The sequence below is a fragment of the Fibroporia radiculosa genome (genome assembly GCF_000313525.1).
Source record: "Fibroporia radiculosa TFFH 294 genomic supercontigs, scaffold6370, whole genome shotgun sequence".
Taxonomy (NCBI): domain Eukaryota; kingdom Fungi; phylum Basidiomycota; class Agaricomycetes; order Polyporales; family Fibroporiaceae; genus Fibroporia; species Fibroporia radiculosa.
In genome coordinates this window covers 27,688-46,157 of record NW_012133436.1, presented here as the reverse complement: position 1 = coordinate 46,157, position 18,470 = coordinate 27,688, and the positions used below count along the sequence as shown (strand labels likewise).

The following is an 18,470-nucleotide window of genomic DNA, read 5'->3' as shown; positions in this document are numbered from 1 at the left end:
GAACTATGTACAGGAGAAAAGATACCAAGGAAATGCGTTGGGGATTCTGGAGGGAGCGGGTAGCCATATATATGGAAGGACGGGCTTGGACTCACCGTCACCTCCTGGAAAGTACACACTGCACAGCATACCCATGGTGTACGGAGATGCATGCGCATGAGGTAAGGCATATCGACAGCATCGCCTGGACCCCCAAATCCTCGGAGGATGCTTGCCATTGTCCTTGGCTGAGACGCGCGTTTTGGATGGGCAGAGGGAGATGCGGCGGTAGCATTCAATTTCGCGTCCCAGAAAGGCGTGCAGACTGCCCGATTGGAAGGGAGAAGGAGCGAATAACGTGACCGTGACGCGCACGTGATGGCCACACGGGCGCGTTGGCCCATGTATTTGTTCCAGTGCAGCGGACTCAGAGGCTACTGCAGCCGTCTCCGCTCTAGATCCTGTCAGTGAGACCAGCACTCTTCATTGTCTTCATGCTCCATGACTCTCATCAATTGCGCTATCCTGGTGGCGACCCACCTTTCTTCACTTGCTCCTTCTCCGCAACCGGTCCCTGTCCCGACAACGCAAAACGAAATCTCTGATTCCTACTCCGAGAAGAGTCCCCCTTCGACAACTCTTCCCGAGCACGCCTCTTATGCCACGCAGTTCCTCACGCCATTGAACACCACCCTTCTGCTGCGTGTCCTTCACTATGGTCGCATACTCGAGTTAGTTTCGCTCTCTTCGGAAACTCCTACCCTGCGCTTTGATTTTGCGTCTCCGCTCCTGCCTCACCCTGCGATCGCTGATTACAATGGAAATGGCCTATGGATCGTGGCCCTTTCATCCAACGGCTCTCTATACCGTATTTTGGTTCCCCTTCGCGATGGCATCCCATCGTGGCCACCCCCGTCTCACGTCCAGTGGTGTCACGAACACGTCCTCCAGGCGGTTTCGCACCAAGGGGAAGGGTTCTCGATCGCAATACAGAACGCGTCTTGTGCCGCCATCTCCATGCCTGATGGCTCCCTCCTCCGCGTAGAGAGAGACATGAAAGACGAAGATGGTAGGACTGTCTCTCCAACTTACAGTTTTCGCGTAATTTACACGTGGAGCTTAGGCCGTTGGAGGGAAACCAAGTACTCAAACCGCAGCCTCCTCAACCCACTCGCCTACTTGCTTCCCGCTATGAAAAGACCCACAGAGGGCGATGCTGTCGTGTCGATCGCTTGCTGCCCGCCGCCGTCAGATGTGGCAAACGCCTGCACACTCTCTCGAGACCGAACCCTTCGCTTGTGGACACCAGGGGGGGGCTGTGTGGTCGCGATCCCACTGCCGGCGATAGCTTCCGAGAAGACCCTCGTCCGAGACGCTACGTCCCTGCGTCCGGCTATTTTGCTCCCCCCTGAGCCTCAGAAGCTGTTACACGCGTGGCATGGATCCCGCGGTGACATGTACGTTCTCGTCTTCATTCCCACAGAGTCTGCTTCTACTTCTGGTGGCTTTTTCCAACTCTATTTAAACAAGGAAACAAGCATGCGGTTGTTGTATACCTTTGAGGCGTCACCCGAAAGTCTTCACTGTCATTTGCAGGATTTCATTGTTGATGGAAGAATGCAGACCCTGCACACCGTGTGGGATTGTCAGGGCCAATCGATGCTTCATGACATTACTCTAATTTATGACGAGTCTAGCATAGAGGATCAGGAATGGCGTATTACGCGGTATTCCCCAGAGCCCGAGCTCACTCCTGCATACATTGACGAGCTGTTGTTGTCATCGGGATCTCTCGCAGGCAAGTTATTCGAAGCGATCATGCGTCCGGGCATGTTCTCTTCGCTAACCCTACAGACTGCTGTTGAGCAGTACACCGATGCCCACCGCTCTTTGCCCCCTCCGTACCCTCCACAGATCTTGACGACATACGCAAGCGTCGGAGAGCAGATCGCTGCAGTGGTGGGCTGCACAGTCAGACTAACACGGGATCCACGTACTGGGGCACTACAATATTCCAAGTACTGGAGTGCCTTGAAACGGGATTGGGAAGGGTTTATCGCACGGTGTAGGGAGATCGAGAGAGGTGCCCGTTGGCCTCTAGCCATCTGCCTGGGTGGGTCAGACCATGGCACTATCGTTGTCGAACGAGAGCGCATTGCTCTTGTTGCCACCAACGACTCGGCTCTTGAATACCACAGGAAATTACAGGATTCCGAGCCCCTCGATCCCATTGCTGCACTCTTGGAGCTCATCTGGACACTGCGATCTAGGATTGACCCTCGAACCATGCATATACTAGAGAGCAGGCTGGTTGATATTGTCCACCAAGAGGCTGCATTCCCTTTTGCTGATATCATCCAAGATCAGGCGCAAAGGATGGAATTCAAGGACAAGCTGGATGAAGGCCTGGAGGATTGGGTAACTGGTCGACTGCAGGGCATTGAAGACCTCAATAGCTGCCTTCGCTTTGTCATTGACCTTATCGGTGGCCTGGACCTTGAAGTGAAGGAGGAAAACGGGGACCTCGATTTGAGCCGCATGCCAAGTGTCCCCGAGTGGAAACAAGCACTCACAGCGTCTTACACGTCCGCGACAGTGCATGTTCGCTACGAGCTATGCCTATCCCTCATGACACTACTATTCTTCCTGGCGGATGAGCTCCCGCTGTGGAATCCAAATCTACTTGCAGAAATATCCGCCGTCTTCCGTGGGGTGGCTATGTTACGTTATGTGGTGCGGCAACCTGCGGGCGACACTATCACACCTTCTTTGGATGCTTCTGCCTCCGCCGGCGAGGACGAAGTCGTATCTCAGATGCGCAACATGCAAGTCTCCAACGGGCGCTCCGGCATTTTTCCTTTACATTCTCTCATCCACAGATTGGTAGTCCAATACGGCATCGGTACGGATCCTCTCCCTGCATCCGCTCAGAAGTTTTTGGATGTCTCAGGACTATTGCAGTCGACATCTGCCGCGCGCGCTACGCAGGTTGAGGTGCAATTCTGCGAAAATTTGCGCTTGCTTGGCTACCGCGAGGCTGCGCGAGAAATGCTCGCGTGGCTTCCAAGGGCTCCAGGTGTTACTTACATTCTAGGACGTCTTTGGCTCGATGAGGGTCGATATGACGATGCGGCGTCGGCCTTGGGGAGTGTAGCAGGGAGCTTTGGTCGGTCACATTTTACATGACTTTACATGTGGAGCTATTGAAATGACTAATTGGTGGTTTATATAGGTCTCCAGGATGTTCTCATCGAGGATGATGAGAAAGCATTGGCGTCCATCCTGCCTGGCGGACAACTTTTCAATTCCGAGTTCGACTATTACCTCCATGCTGCAAGTTTGTCCAAGACGGTGGGGGCAGTCTCTCAAGAAGTCTTCTTCACCCAGCGTGCGGTCTCTGTAGCACCACCTGACGTTGACACGACGACCTTATGGCATGTAATCATACGAGGCCTCACGGACTTGGGCCTTTACGAAGATGCCTATGCAGCCCTGGTATCCACGCCGTACAACAGGCTGTGCGTCGATGCCTTTCACCAACCCTCCCTTCCATGTTCTTCGACTGATGGTTTGTCAGGAAACGCGAATGCATTAGCCAACTTGTATATCGTATGTGTGAAGAAAATGCAGTCGAACGGCTCATGTCTTTCAACTTTGCCGGGCTAGCTGATGAGGTGGAGGATGCATTGTCGTTCAAGGCGCGGAACGCAGACCCCCGGATTCGCCCGTTCTACTCTCGAATTTTATACTCGTGGCACGTTTCTAGGGGGGACTATCGGAACGGTGAGCGAAGTCATCTCCGCTCTCGGAGCTCGCAGGCGTCTCAACAAGGGTCCATATTCACAGCTGCACTCACTATGTATCAGCGCGCCCGCAAATTGGCGAATTTGATCGGCGACCCTTCAAACTTTACGAGTCTAACTGAATTACAGCTCGAGGCTTATGTGACCAGCATGAATGCTCTCGCCCTCACCGATCAGAAGAGCGCCTGGATTGTGCTCCCCGTCACGGCAGAGACCGAACATGAGGTCAGCGGTTATTCTTTATCCCATTATTCATATCCCTCACTAGACGAAATTAGCCCCGCAAACGGCGAAAGCTTTCCCGACATATTCCAGAAGATAAATATACCGTAGGAAAGCGGGACGCAGAAATTGTTGAGCTGGCAGATATGCAGTACGAGTATTCGCTGCTGTCTGCTCGTCTTGAATTGATCCGGCGAGACCCCACGTTGTTGACGGGTGGAGGTCAGTTATAATTGAAGCTGACACCTTCGATTCTCTAACGGCGAGGCTTTCAGTGCTGCTACTATCACCTTCCTCGATAGTATCGCGTCTAACCCAAGTCAACCTTTTCGACATGGCCATGTCCACTGCTCGTAGTCTTGATGTCGACATGACCGACTTATTTGGACGTCTAACTACCCAATGCCTCCGCCTCTCCCATAATCCTGATGTCGTGATGTGACTACATTCTTACTCTGCGAGATTTACTCACTGACTTTATTTAATCAGAGCCGAAGACACATCTGACTGGCTCCTCACAGACAAGGTATCCTCATGGCCTGGTACGCCCGTCAATAGGGGCTGGCGTTATCTGCGGCAGTCTCTGGAGCGCCATGACGGGGCTGAAACAGATTATAAGTACAGTAAAATAGCATTGGAGACTATATTGGGTTTCGACCGATCATCACCGCCTCCACCATGGTTGATTCAATCGCTAGAAGTAGGTATCCAATTCATCGAATTCGCGAGACCATCCATGACGTTTGTCTTCAGGCACAACATCCAGAATACTTGATACGTACGTGTTTACGGTACGACAATCTGGAATACGCTTTGGACCATACGTTATCGTTTATGCGATGGGTAAGCGAATAGCATATTTCCTTTTCTTCAGTGAGATCGTTCTGAGCACCCTTGAATTTTGTAGAGCAATGAACGTATGGTCCAGGAACAGCCCAAAACAGCGTCGGCGACCTGGCTGCCGTATACCCTAATTGATCAGGTCTTGTTGGCGGCTGACTCACAAGAAGGACTGACTTCGCGTGAAGAAATTTTGCGCAAAGAAGTGCGCGAAGAGATTGCGAGCCGCATCAAAGGGGCACAGAAATTCAGTCAGGCTTCACGGTGACCAATGGTTAGAGCTTCATATTGGTTAGGAACCATGAACAATAGACTCCGCAAAACGTGTAAGCCGCATTTCTTGCGATCACTGCCCAAACGGAATGTTGTATACTGCGTCGAATACATAAAAGATGAGCTTTTGAAGTCAATCGTGACGATGGATAGACTGAATGTGATGGGCTGGGCTTGACTGGACTCGGGCACGTGCGGCTGCCGTTCCCCCGTGGGAACCTTGTGCGGTGAGCGTCGGAAGCGACCCGCACGCTGCTCAGAACTACCACCGCATTGTTGTCCCGTTTGTTTCCATCATGTCGCCGTTCAGGAAGTCGTTCATGAAGAACTGGTATGCCATAGAGGTATGCCTATAGTCTCGCTTAATCTGGGGCATGGTCCTCTGACCACCATTTTCCGGTCAGGCTACCCCCATGTGAGAGCATAGCATGTCTTCCACTTCTAGTTGATTGAATCTGGAATCAGTTTTGCTGTTGTTGGACTGGCCGTCGTAGGATGTGGTTGGTATCTGACCCGGCTCGCACGGGGACCTACCGGTGAGTGCTCCACGAGTGAGGGCACAAATCGTGACTGACGTCTGCTGCTTCCTTCCAGTCGTCTGGACAAAGGAAAACCCGACCCCGTGGAACGATGTCAAGCAAAATGAGAACATCAAGCTTCTAGCAGTCAACCACCAATTTGAGAAGGGGTGCGTGTTGTCTCCGCCCTGTCTAGAGCGCCGGCTGATATTGGCGTGTTGTCCAGGTGGGAGCGTAGGAAGCTATGATTTTTCCATTTTGTCTCCATAGCCTCTTACGGGCCTTGTCCCGCAAGCTTTTTGTGCACTATAACAGTCGTCGCAGCCATTGACCTGATCAACTCTTCCGAATAAGACGCGTGACGTGTGATCTTGCCCCTATGTGACGCTCAACTTCGGCCTCGAATGACACCGTCTTGCACTTCGACCACATCTGATCTTCAACCTACTACTCATTTCTTTTATCCACACGATGGTAATACGTCTAGACTCCCCTCAGCCCGTGTATTCTCTTCCATCTTTTGATATCCCGGATGAGGAGGAGGATGTTCCCACTCCTGGAGTTCCGCCGGTAAGGCCACATCAGTCGCATCGGATTCTACACCTGAATCAGTGATGTTCAGAGCCTCATAGGCCCTTTGGAACTGCCCGAGATCGTGCTAGGTGCAGCGGCACTCTCGACGATTTACAACAAGGAAAGCCACTTGCTTGGTTTTGTGCCGGTTCGCACAGTACGCCTGGCCCTACGGTACGTACTGTATATGAGACCGTACATGCGTGATCCGTTCCGCACGAGTGCGTCCATTGCAGGTATGGTATTACGACGTTTGACACGTCTCCCTATTATGGCGAATCGGAACTTGTGCTTGGCACTGCGCTAAAGGCCCTTGAGCTCGACTTCCCGCGCTCTTCATACAAACTGGTAGGTTAAGTCTGATCTCTGTGCTGTTCTCATGATCGCCGAGCAGCCCGTTCATTTGATCTCAGATGACAAAGGTGGGCCGCTACGGACGTACCAGAGCAGACTTCGACTATTCCCCCGCCACCATTCGCGCCAGCGTCGAGCGTAGTATGTCCCGCCTGCATACCACATACCTGGACACCGTGTATTTGCATGATGTCGAGTACGTTGCAACACAAGTCGGTCCACGCGAAGCCGGTAGCTCTATGGTTGCCCTCGGCGAGGGCAAGGCGGAGTACGGGCTCGTCGAGGGAGATGAAGGGAAAGTGTGGGGAGAAGGTGATCAGCGGATCTTGGGCGCGCTCGCTGAGTTGCAGAAGATGAAGGACGAGGGGATTGTCAAGTCTATCGGGATCACTGGTAGGTCCGCGTTATTGCTAGCTGCCGTCGGTGGCGCTAATCCGTCGATTAGGATATCCCCTCCCGACCCTGCTGCGTCTCGCGCTCCTCGTGTTACACACTCCCCCCTACAAGCCGCTTGACGTGCTCCTGTCTTATTGTCATTCGACACTGCAAAATGACGCGTTCACCGCGTTCGTCCCTCTCTTCCGTGAGCGTGCTCGCGTTTCGCAGTTGCTCACGGCATCCCCTCTCTGCATGGGGCTATTGACGCCCACACCGCCTAAGTGGCATCCTGCTCCTCCTGAACTCCTCAAGGCAGTGAAGCAGGCAAACGTCGTATGTGGAGAATGGGAAGGGGGATTACCCAATGTGGCGATCGGATATGGATACAGGACAGCATCCCGCATGAGCATGCCCGTGGTCGTTGGTCTAAGCAACCCTCGTGAGGTCCACGAGAATATACAAGTGTGGCGCGCGATCAAAGAGGGAAAGAATGATAATGCACGAGTTGTACAGGAAAAAGAGGTCTCGAAGGTTTTTAGCGATTTCGTCAACTGGTCATGGGCTTCTCCCCCTTCAGATCTGCTGTGAATAGCTTGTTAAATTGGCAATGCAGAGTAGTATAGATACAGTGATTGTACACCAAAATATATGCTGAACTTCATAAACCCGTCCGTGTCCCAGACACCAACAACCGTCCACGCCTGCCGCAGGACCCCTCAGCGTGTCTTGATAATCCCTGCATTAATGAGCTTCATGATATTGGTGCGAACCGTAGGGTTTTTCATATGGTCTTGAAGTGCCGCGGGATTCGACTGTGACTGCTGGAGGATCGACTGCATAATAGGATCGCTCATGATACTCTATGAAATCAGAGGCACGTTCAACGTCTGTGTGAAAATCATAAGTAAGCTGGCTACTTACCGCAATTTCCGGATCACGCATAGCACGCTGAAGAGTTTCTTCATCGCTCTCATCTGTACGCTGGCTGAACAGTTCCTGCTGGCACTTGAGTACCTGGTCCTGGATCTCCTTTCCATGCTTCTTCTCAGTGTCGACATCCGTCGCCTGCTGCACAGCTTCGATCGCTTTCGTGTAGTCGCGCATCGCGTACAGCACATGACTTTTGCGGATGTACGCCTTCACAAACTTAGGGTCGATACGAATCGCCTCCTCCGCGTCCTTGAGCGCCTCGGGCAGCGCGACAAGCTTCGTATAGGCGTTCGCGCGGTTGTTGTATCCGCGCGGGTCGTTAGGGTCGCGCTTGATCGCCTCGGTGTATGCCTTCACTGCACCAACAAAGTCGCCCGACTTGAACAACGCGTTACCCTCCTCGCGCGCCTCTGAGGCCTTCTCTGGATCAATGTACGCTTTACGCTGTGCTTCGGCCAGAGCGCGCTCACTCTCACGTAACTTCGTGAGAATGTCGGGAGTGCGATGCTCCGTCAGTGATTTATTAAAAAACTTAATCGCGGTCTCCAGGTCGCCTTTGCGGCTGTACGCATTTCCTATACGTCCAAGGGCTTTCGCAACGAGCTTGTAGTCTGCGCGAAGCTGCGTGGTGGATCACCGGTCACCTATTGGTAGTGCTGATCACCAAGAATGACGACTTACCGATCGCCCTTCGTCGACTGCCTTCTCGCACGCCTCGATACATTTATCAAATTCACCTTGCTCGAAATATACGGCTATATCAAAGCTTAGAGAGGATTAAGGAGATCGAGTATCTGAATGACGCACCGGCAAGATTTGTAAGGAAAGTGATATCCTGCGGATATATGTCCCATGCCCTCTGGAAATGAGTCGCTGCCTCCTCGAGATTACGAGCCCTGTAGGCGTCCGCGCCAAGCTTCTTCTCTGTCTCAGCATCCTTCCTCGCCTTAGCGGCCTCGTCATCTTCCTCCTCCATTTCTACATTTTGTTCCTTCGCCGCTGCCGGAGGTGGCGATTTCGGGGCTGGATTTGACGAAGCAGTGGGTGGTGGCGATGCAGCTTGAGATGGCTCAGCATCAGCCTTTTTCAAGCCTGGAGGAAGCTCATCCGAGCCTTCCTCTCTAGTGAAGCCCTGCATATCAATGCCCATGAGCACACCAAGGACGTCAATCATGCGCGGGTCCTGCAGCGCGCTCTGTGCAAGGCCGGGATTCTTTTGAATGAATTGCAGCTGCTGGACGAACGATGGATCGGCGAGATGCTTTTGTGTGCGCGGACTCGCGGCTAGCTTGCCAATGAGATTGGGATCCCCGAAAAGCTTCCCGAGCCCGAGAGCGTCTGCACCATCTCCACCTCGCTCGTCTGCAGCTAAATATGGCTACGTGTTGGGATCAGCGTATTAACTTGACATGGCTGCACGCTTACCTTTGGCATCCTGTACTTCCTTTAGACCCTTCCTTAACGCAGGGCTGTCTTCAAGTTTAAGACCGGCTTCATAGGCGGCAATGGCTTGATCATAACTTCGCTGGCCATGCAGCGCAGCGCCCTTGCGCGCATAGCCCTTTGACCAGGTTGGGTTGATCTTAATACACTGTGGAGTGGCATTCAGTAGTGAAAATGCATATACCTGAAGAAACCCTACCGCACCTGCTCAGCATCCTCGAACGCTGCTGCCCACTGCCGCTTTCCGGCCTTCGCAGCACTACGATTTGAGAAGAGCACGTAGTTGCTCGGGTCAATGGCGATTGCCCGAGAAAAGAGGTCGATAGCTTTGTCGTAGTCTTTTGCCTGGAAGGCCTTGTTTCCTTGGTCTTTCAGTGCGTCGGCCATGGTAGGAACAGACGTTATGGTATACAATGGGATAGAGAGCAAAAGGAGAGGCTCTCACTTTATGATTGAATCACCTTGTATCCTTGAAGATTCGAGAAGATTCCCTTCGGACTGAGTGAGGTCCTACGTCGCTGTTATCTCATCTTATCTGATAGACGAATAAAAGTGTAACATATACTTACCCGTCGTTAATATTGGCAAATTTTGCGCAAGCCGGCTGGTGTTTGGTTCTGCTTGACTATAAGCACTGACATCATGCTACTACTTTGAGTAAGGCGATTAGCAGGCTAGGCTCTGGGCCTTCTAGGCTTGGCCGTTCACACCGCCAGTTGGCACCTTTTGATGCAAATGCACGCACCCATACTTAGCGACGTACCCCATTGTCAGAGGGCAGCCCCAGGGGATTATGATGCCCCAAAGTAGAGAGAGCTGCTCACGGCCACGCTTCGGCTTGAAATGTTATACAGCTGCTGGCGTGTACAAAAGTGAATGGTAAATATGCGAAGACACTGAGGATATTCGAGGAGCTTGAACGAACACGGGAGGTATAACCTCCAAGTGATTTAACGACGTGCAGGCAGGGGATGCACCGTAATCATGACGCAGCGGACATAATAGAATTCTCGTGATTTGCTAACCATCAAAATAATTCCAACGCATCGTCCCGATAAGTCTAGATCTTGCCCGTTCGAGAAGTACGTATTACAATGCGCATTGCGCGGGGCTTCACTCTGGACAGCCATCATTCCTCTCGCAGCCAGCCTTGCAATAACATACGGAGAGCCGCTGAGATATCGCCGAATTTGCTGCACCCTTTTGGAGCGCAGTTTCAAGGAAGAACATAACGTTTGGAGCTGAGCACTTGACTGGAGTCTGTTGTCGCCTCGGCCCATCCTATGTGCGGCACTCCCTCGCCCTTCCCATTCAGACCCCCGCTGTACCCTTGAACCCACACCACCGTCACCCGCTGAATGGCCTCGAAAGATATTGTTGTTAGCACAGACCTCAGGCTCTCCATTCGGCGCAAACAGGGCCGTCCGCACTCTCCGAGCCCGCCGACTCGCGCCGTGGAGGACAGCGAAGGCGTCGTCTCGGAGATTCGCCAACCCCCTCCCAAGCGATCGCGAAAGGCGATAAACTGTGAGCCGTGTAGAAGTAGCAAACTCAAATGTGATAGGTTCGTTCCGCCCCCGCCCGTGTTCCCCGATCGACGTGCACTAATCTCCTCGCTCTCCGTGGGCGGTGCAGGAGTCGTCCATGCTCTTCCTGCGTATTGAGAGGTTAGTCATCCAGCTCGGGTTATGTCAGGTGTTCACTCATGTTGAACTACAAAAGGCACGACGGCCCTATGCTACCAAGGTCAAGACAACGACCCTCCCCAAAATGATGAAAGCCGGTATGCATGTGTCTGCTTAAGCACACACACGCTAATCATTTATTCGGTCCCGTCGACATTATGGCTGCAGCCGTTCCATCGATGTCTTCGCAGAGATCTCACGCATCCGTCAATCTCTTACCTTGCTCGAGGCCCATATGAAAGACAGTGCAGGCTCGAGACCAAATTTTACCCGACAAACCCCTACATCGCTGCGAGCTCCGCTCACTGGTTTGCTCGTGTCTTCCTCCCGCCCTTCCATTGACAGCCTTATTGGTCACCGGGCAAGCGACTCGTCAGATGCCACTCTCGTTGATCGGAAGCCGCCTGACTCGGAGCCCGATACTCGACCAGGAAAGTTGGGCCGACGAGGGAGCACGGGACTCTATGTTGGACCGACTAGCCCGGTCTCGATGCTGTTCTCGGTATGTGTTTACGTCTCATGATTGATTGCTTTGACCAACCGTTTAGTAGACTTCAGATGACGACGTCTCGATGTTCATCGGTGAGACGGAATTGGGCCCTGATCAGGCCGATGGCACTCTGGACGAGGATACCAATGATCCATCATCCTCTGAACCTTCTCACTCCACCGTCTACGACGACGACTTGATTGCCTTCCTTCCTCCGGTAGAGGTTGTTGACGGATTGATAGCATATTACTTCAAATACTGCAATTGGATATACCGTCATGTTGATGAAACTGCTCTCCTCGCTGGGTGGGCACACTACAAGGCCGGCCAGGGAAGCGACCGACTCATCCTTGGGACCGTATGTGTCATCATCTGTCTTGCGATTTACTATCTGCCTCCTGGGCATGCTTTGTTGAACGGGCTCCCCGGACCTATAGATGAACATGCGAGGAGATACCATGGTGTCATGCGCGTGGCTCTCAAGCGATATCGAGAAGAATCGGAATCCCCAGCACGAATGTACACGCTTCCATTTGTAGAGCTCCTACTCGCAGAGACACATCTCTTAGCATTTTGCAGAGACGATCCGGAGGAGATCTGGAGTCTAGGAGGCGAGCTCGTCAGCATTGCCACTGCTATGGGATTGCACCGAGATCCAGCAAATATCGACGTTGGCAGCAGCGTCGCGGAGCGCAGGCGCTGGGCCTGGTGGCACATAATTCTCTTTGAACGCTGGCAAGCGTTCATGTTCGGTCGCCCACTACACATCGCCACACATCATTTTGATACCCAACTCCCTACACAATGCGACTCGGAGGTCGATGAGTCGGGGCGGCGATACATCGCGAGCCTTGCCTTTTTCCGCCTTGCATACGTGCTCGGCGAGATCATGGACGACGCCGTATCCTTTCGCTCAGTATCTTATTCTTCCATTCAGGAGAAAGACCAGCTCCTCACAAGCTGGTACGACTCTCTTCCGCCTGAACTCTGTCTGGAAGGCTTCGCGCTCGTGCGCGAACTGGGAAGTCTGGACGAGTCAGCTCGGCGCGCCGCCGTACAGAGTGTCGTTGAACGTAGCATGTACTACCATGTCCGCTTTGCCATGCATCGGCCCTACATCCAGGTTCAAGAAAGTTTGGAAATCGCTGTCAGCTCTGCATCCAGTCTTATCAACCTCTTTTCGAATGCATGTTCCGCTCCCGAGGTCCACGGGCATCTAATCTGGGGACCCTTCCATGTTTTCGCAGCCGCCATGTTCTTTTCGTTTCAGCTTGTCACAAATCCAGACCAACCAGGCTCAGGCTTGTTCAGGGAACAAGTCACTCGGTCTATTGATCTCCTTGAGAGATCCAGGAGGCTACCCCTCGTGGAGAGTGCGCTTGCGCTTTTACTTGCCTTGAAGCCATTATATTCGGATCAGTGGGCAACAAAATCTTTGGAGGAGCGGGAGGATGAGAAGGAGGCAGTATTAAAGGCCGTTGCGCAGCTCGCATTTCCATGGCAAGAATCATCTCGTGCACAAGATGCAGACACTTCGGTGGCGCAAGGGATCTTGAGGTCGGGTGTGCCCGTGGTGGGCTCGGGGCTGGATACACCAAATCCAGTCACACCAGGGGTAGAACGCCCCTCATCTTCCTCCATACGCTGGGTGCCTGCACAGTCTTTTCCGCAAATGGGGCACTATTCTCACTTCTCGTCCTCACAGCCTACCCCCGTCCTAATGGCCATGGCCGACCAAGTGCCCGTCCACGGACCTGGCCTTGGGCACGTTCTATTTCCGCCACAATCAGCAGCAGCGACACAGCAGTCGCTGAGACGGACACCAGTATTGATGTCTCGTCTGCAGCGGCTGCCCGGCCCATTGACGCAGCCCATACCGTATCAGTCGGGGATGAGCGCATATACTCAGCAGGGGGTGAACATGATGCAGCAGTCTCTATCACATCCACAGCACGTGCAGGGGTCGGCGATCGATGGGTCAGCTATGTATGCTCCTCTGGACGAGAGCACGCTGTGGCACGGCTCAGTCGGATTGGGTCTAGGGGAGTGGGCGCAGCTTCTGAGCGCGATGAACCAGTCGGAGGCGCCAAGTAGGCAACTGGATCCTACCGATGCGCCTCCTTAATTCTTGGGCAAGATGTTCTTTGGGATCGTATTATGAGGAGGACAGATACATTGACTGGTATTCTGCGCGTGTTGGGGTGCAGCCATGATCTCTTCCTGATCTGCTCCGGTTTATTTTGACGACTTATCACTATGCTTTCTGTATAATATGCACGGTTTTTATTCAGGACGTTATGACCCGACGGAGCTCAGCGAATGGACCATGCACTCTTAGACACACATGTATACATTACGAGTTCAGACTGGTAGGTGCCGGCATATGACGCTTCGGAGAACAGGAGCCATGTCCTGGGGACATGTGGCAGGCGCTCCGATGGCGACGCTCATATTAATATTATTCGGTTGTGCGGAGGGTACGAGGATTGTTTGTATGTAAGCCTAAGGACGGTAGTACTGAAGAGATACTCGGCTGTGATCCCATGGTCTCGGTGAACTCGATATAAGGAACCGGATCTGTCCACATTCCATTATGGCTGGAATGATCATTTGAGCCGTTGTCAGGGAGGTAGAGTGGAGACGACCAGATTGGGTGCTATTCATACGCCTACGGACCCACGGGGCAGAAGTAAAGAAGGGGAAGGGTCATGATGAACAGCTGCATCGAAATATGTATGAAACGTGCTGCGAGATCTATGAAAGCAGAGCGTTGATTCTATGCGCGAAGACAGCACTGGGAGTGTAAAGACTAGTTGATTACACAGCGGTTTCGATTCGCAGAATGCAGAGTGAGCCGCTGCGAGCCAGTGAGTGACACTGAGAGGGGCGGCGGGAGTGTCCATGTGGACGTTGATGGAGGAAGCTCGGAGTTTGCCGAGGGAGGTGGCTATTTGGGCGATGTTGGATTTGCTGTCTCTGCTCAGGCCGCCATCTCATCCCCCTCGCTCTGTGTTCACGGCCTCCTCGCCCTTTTGGTCCTGTCCTTCGTTTCCACTTACGTTCTTTTACAACCCCCACACTCTCTTCTGTAGCATCCTGCCACAACATTCTACGCAATGGACCAATATCCCGCAGTCGTTCCCAACGCAGAGGAGGGCGTTCTCGCCGACAGGATGAGAGTATGTGCTTGCCATCGCCACAGCTTATCGTCCCTGACATGTTACCTAGATGGACTCCTTCAGGCTAGGCAAGGCTCCCCCATCCATGAATAACCACGGCCCGAGGCCCAGCCACGCGCGTTCTCACTCTCGCAATACTTCCGTATCTGTTCCTGTAGTTACCCCCACTCCGCCCAATACAGCTTCTTCGGTGACGACAATCGACGAGTTTCCATCGTCATCTTCCCGCTCCTCCCTCGGCGCGTCCAAGCGCAACTCACACCATCGTCGTCGCTCTTCTGTCTCCACTCGTCGTGAGTCCGCAGATATGATGGGCGTCTCTTTACCCAGCGTCCCTCCGTCTTCGTCGGACGATAACATCAACCTGGGTGACAAAGACTCCCTCCGTCGTCGTGCTCTGTGGACACTGGAAGGCAAAACGGACGTTGGCTCGTTCTCCAAGGTTGAGATCCCTGAGTTTGATGCGGTCGAGGCAGCATCTGCGCCCAAGCGGCCATTTGAGTTCCGTGAGTAATGATAACTGATAACAATGATATCCAACTCATATCGTTATAAGCGAGCAAGCCTTCATTCCCGCCTGGCATCGGCAGCAAGCGAGACTCACTGAGCAAGTTCATGGCATCTGTATCATCAAAGGACCAATTGCACACCCTCCTGGAAGAGGAGGAGGAGGAGGACAATATGCAGACGCTGGACCCAGTGGAGGTCATGATCACTTCACACTCACCTGCTCCTTCACGGCGTCGACCTGCGACCTTGAATTTGCGGCCATTGTCACTCGTATCTGCAAGTGTTATCCAAGCAACAAACAACGACCTTCCCACTCCTGTTTTGACGCCTAGCCCCAGTGCACGGCCCGGCTTGCGATCTCTTACGCTGGGTAATACAGCGAACAGGCGGCAATCGCTTATCACCACACCATCTCCTTCGCCGCTGTCTAGTACCTCGGCGCACCGACCATCCTTGAACCTGGAGCAACAGACACCGCCTCAACAACAGTCCTTTCTGTCACGCCGCAGTAGCATTTCCTACGTATGCTCGGCGGACACCCCTCCGCAGTCCGTGATTGGGCTGCCCACGCCGGAGATGACCCCGACCACAGAGCGCACGGCAATTGAGCCACTTGACCAAGCCCTTCCAAACCCGTCCCGGCCACTTTCGACGAGCGAACAGTTTTTTCTTTTTCAAGCGCATGCCACGCTTGTACAACGCATCACGGATCTCGAGCGCGCTTTGTCCTCGCGTTCCAGCCGCTCATGGTCGCGCCCTGCCTCTGGCGCATCTGACGCTTCCGCCATGTCTGCAGTATCTGCGTTGAGCGAACCGAGCGATGAGATGTTGCAACTCATTGCCGATCTCAAGGCTGAACGGGATGAGCTCAAGAGAGACGTGGACGGGTGGCGCGTACGTGTGGGCGACCTAGAACACCAGGTTGATATCCTTGCCAAGCGTGTTGATGGCGAACGACGTGAAGCTTGGGTCGCGCGGCAACGCGTTGGTCTGTTGGAGGTGGAAAAGAGCACGCTGGAAAATGCGCTCAGTGAGAAGGCTGATGAGGTCAAGGACTTCCAAGTTAAGCTCGAGCGGGCGCGTGCTGACGCCGAAAGTACCGGAGAGGAGTGCACAAGGCTCAAGGCCGAAGTCGAGAAGATGCAAAGTGTGCAAGAGGAATGTGCGAGGCTTAAGGCGTTGCTAGAGGCAGAGACCGAGAAGAATCAGAAGCTTGAACATGATCTAGAGCATGCTGGGCTTTTGGATACACCCCGTGCATTTGACGTCGACTTCAACCAAAAATCGGCGACGATATCAAGGACGATGATGTTCGCTAAGGCTCGGGGCCTCGGTTTCCAGTCTATCGATTCAGAGAGCTCGTTCACCGACGTGGAATCCGTGGATAGCCCGAGAGACAAGCACGAGTTTGGGCTTAAGGCAGTCGCAGAGGAGGATGAAGAGACTTTGTCCAACTTCTCTGAGGAAGACGAGTTAGCTAGATTTGAAGATGAAGAAGAAGGCGACGCAGACATATTCCCTTCCATGTCCGGCTCATCGATTAGTTCTGAAGGCGATCGGATTCGTACTCCCTCGGTTCGTGCGGAACAGCCAGCGCCTCCGTTGACTCGCTCGGGCACCTCGTCTCCAACCCCACTACCCTCTCCCGTAGATAAGATTTCTCATGCACGTAGGGCATCGTTGTCGAAGGCCTGGACTTTCCCTGCTGGCGGCGAGCCGAGTGAACTCTCTGGGCGACTTGAAGATATCGATCACTTCTTCGACTGCTTGGAGGGCATCGACAATTCTCCGCCGACACATTCCAGGCTGCGCTCTCTTGAGAGCAGCAAGAACTTGTTCGCTCAGGGCTTCGCTGATGATGATGATGATGAGCTCCCGCCGTTTGTTCTCCCGGCTGATGTTGGTATTGAGGTGGCATCTCCTGAGATGGGGAAAGAGCCTAAACATGTCCTTGATGTGGTTGCTGAGGAGGAAGAAGAAGATGATGATGATGATGACAATGGTATTTTGGATCCTGCGGAGGAATTTGTCGGCGAAGTCGATGAGGGCGGGATCAAGTTTACGTTCACCATTCCGCCTGAATACCAGGACAACATTGGGTTGAGCGACAGCACACAAACTCCCCGGAAGAAACTTTCGCCTCCAGCTTTTGAGCCCGTCGATGATGAGGAAGACAGTTCGTTTACATTCCCCCAGTCTCGACCAGAGCCGAGCACCCCATCGCCTTCGTCTATCCCCCGGCGCTCTCCCGCACGGAAGCCAGTTCCTAGTCTCGCTTCCACTCCCACCAAGGCTTCACCGGCTCTTGCGCCTCGCAACACAAACATTCCTTCCGCCTACATGACGCCTCCCACCAAGCGCGGAGGTACTTCCCCTACCCTTATTCCTCAACTTCATGGCTCTTCGCTCAAGTCTCCTAGCCCTCCCAACGTCAAGGGCACCTCATTCATCCCGCAACCTCGGCGCGTGACATCGCCGGCAGCGTGCAAGCCTTCCGCTATCCCCGTCATGAGCCCCATTAGTAGGCCTCTCTCCAGCCCTCTTGCTAGTATGTGTATCTGATCATCTTCTGTCCTGCGCTTCATAGCCAACACATCGAGATCTTCCTCTAGGTCCCCCCGCGCCGTCACACCAACCCTTCCTCATTCGCCTTCGTCAATGAACTCTGACGTCTCCCCCGTTTCTGCAGGTGGCTTTTCTGCATTTTCTGACTCTGCCCAGTCCTCCGCCCCTCCCACTTCACCTACGCCCATGTCTCCCACGCTTGCTGCGCGACTTTCATTCCAAACTTTGACGAACTTCATGCCATCTCTTCCTTGGTCGCCACGATCAAAAGCATCTGCTACGGCCGCTGCTGCCGCTGCTCTGTGTTTCATTCCAGAGAGCTCCAGTAATTCAAGTTCCGTAAGCGATGCCTCCGTTCATGATCACATGAGGTCAACCTCCTCATTTGTGAACCCTCCTGCTCCCCGGCTAGTGGACGTTCGGCCGACAGAAAGGACTTACGTTCAGCGCGAGAAGCAGCTGGAGAAATTGAAGATACGCATGGAAGAAGAAAATAGGTCAAAACGCCGAGGTGTTCCCTCAGTCAATACCGGAAGGCCTTAGCACGGAATGTCCCGCACGTGAGTAAGGTGCGTATTCAGATATGTCTTCTCGTCTCGTTAATACTTATACGTGCGATTTTAGTGTATCAAATCTCGGGCTCTAGGATCCTATTCGCGGTTGTCTTGCTTTTGCTGTCTCCTTTGCATCGAACGCTCATGCCTCCCCATCATCCCATTTTTATATCA

The 18,470-nt window shown here is 53.3% G+C and overlaps 5 protein-coding genes across 5 annotated transcripts; 4 read left to right on the top strand and 1 right to left on the bottom strand.

Annotated features, from left to right (window-relative positions):
- Positions 1-480: 480 nt before the first annotated feature.
- On the top strand, positions 481-5,883 carry FIBRA_06187 (uncharacterized protein; the record flags this gene model as incomplete). Its single annotated transcript, XM_012327923.1, has 13 exons — positions 481-3,145; positions 3,212-3,497; positions 3,557-4,007; positions 4,061-4,226; positions 4,280-4,442; positions 4,494-4,704; positions 4,758-4,847; positions 4,912-5,049; positions 5,378-5,461; positions 5,522-5,532; positions 5,583-5,653; positions 5,712-5,805; positions 5,862-5,883. The coding sequence occupies 13 exons, from the start codon at positions 481-483 to the stop codon at positions 5,881-5,883; spliced, it is 4,452 nt and encodes a 1,483-aa protein (XP_012183313.1).
- Positions 5,884-6,106: 223 nt separating this feature from the next.
- On the top strand, positions 6,107-7,528 carry FIBRA_06186 (uncharacterized protein; the record flags this gene model as incomplete). Its single annotated transcript, XM_012327922.1, has 5 exons — positions 6,107-6,205; positions 6,258-6,382; positions 6,445-6,556; positions 6,622-6,955; positions 7,008-7,528. The coding sequence occupies 5 exons, from the start codon at positions 6,107-6,109 to the stop codon at positions 7,526-7,528; spliced, it is 1,191 nt and encodes a 396-aa protein (XP_012183312.1).
- A 128-nt stretch (positions 7,529-7,656) lies between these two features.
- Positions 7,657-9,700, bottom strand: FIBRA_06185 (uncharacterized protein; the record flags this gene model as incomplete). The annotated part of the gene is made up of 6 exons (XM_012327921.1): positions 7,657-7,800; positions 7,862-8,491; positions 8,552-8,625; positions 8,678-9,238; positions 9,296-9,461; positions 9,518-9,700. The coding sequence occupies 6 exons, from the start codon at positions 9,698-9,700 to the stop codon at positions 7,657-7,659; spliced, it is 1,758 nt and encodes a 585-aa protein (XP_012183311.1).
- A 971-nt stretch (positions 9,701-10,671) lies between these two features.
- On the top strand, positions 10,672-13,613 carry FIBRA_06184 (uncharacterized protein; the record flags this gene model as incomplete). Its single annotated transcript, XM_012327920.1, has 4 exons — positions 10,672-10,840; positions 11,036-11,096; positions 11,167-11,500; positions 11,550-13,613. The coding sequence occupies 4 exons, from the start codon at positions 10,672-10,674 to the stop codon at positions 13,611-13,613; spliced, it is 2,628 nt and encodes an 875-aa protein (XP_012183310.1).
- Positions 13,614-14,604: 991 nt separating this feature from the next.
- FIBRA_06183 (uncharacterized protein) lies at positions 14,605-18,285 on the top strand (the record flags this gene model as incomplete). Its single annotated transcript, XM_012327919.1, has 4 exons — positions 14,605-14,667; positions 14,717-15,173; positions 15,224-17,698; positions 17,765-18,285. The coding sequence occupies 4 exons, from the start codon at positions 14,605-14,607 to the stop codon at positions 18,283-18,285; spliced, it is 3,516 nt and encodes a 1,171-aa protein (XP_012183309.1).
- Positions 18,286-18,470: the final 185 nt, after the last annotated feature.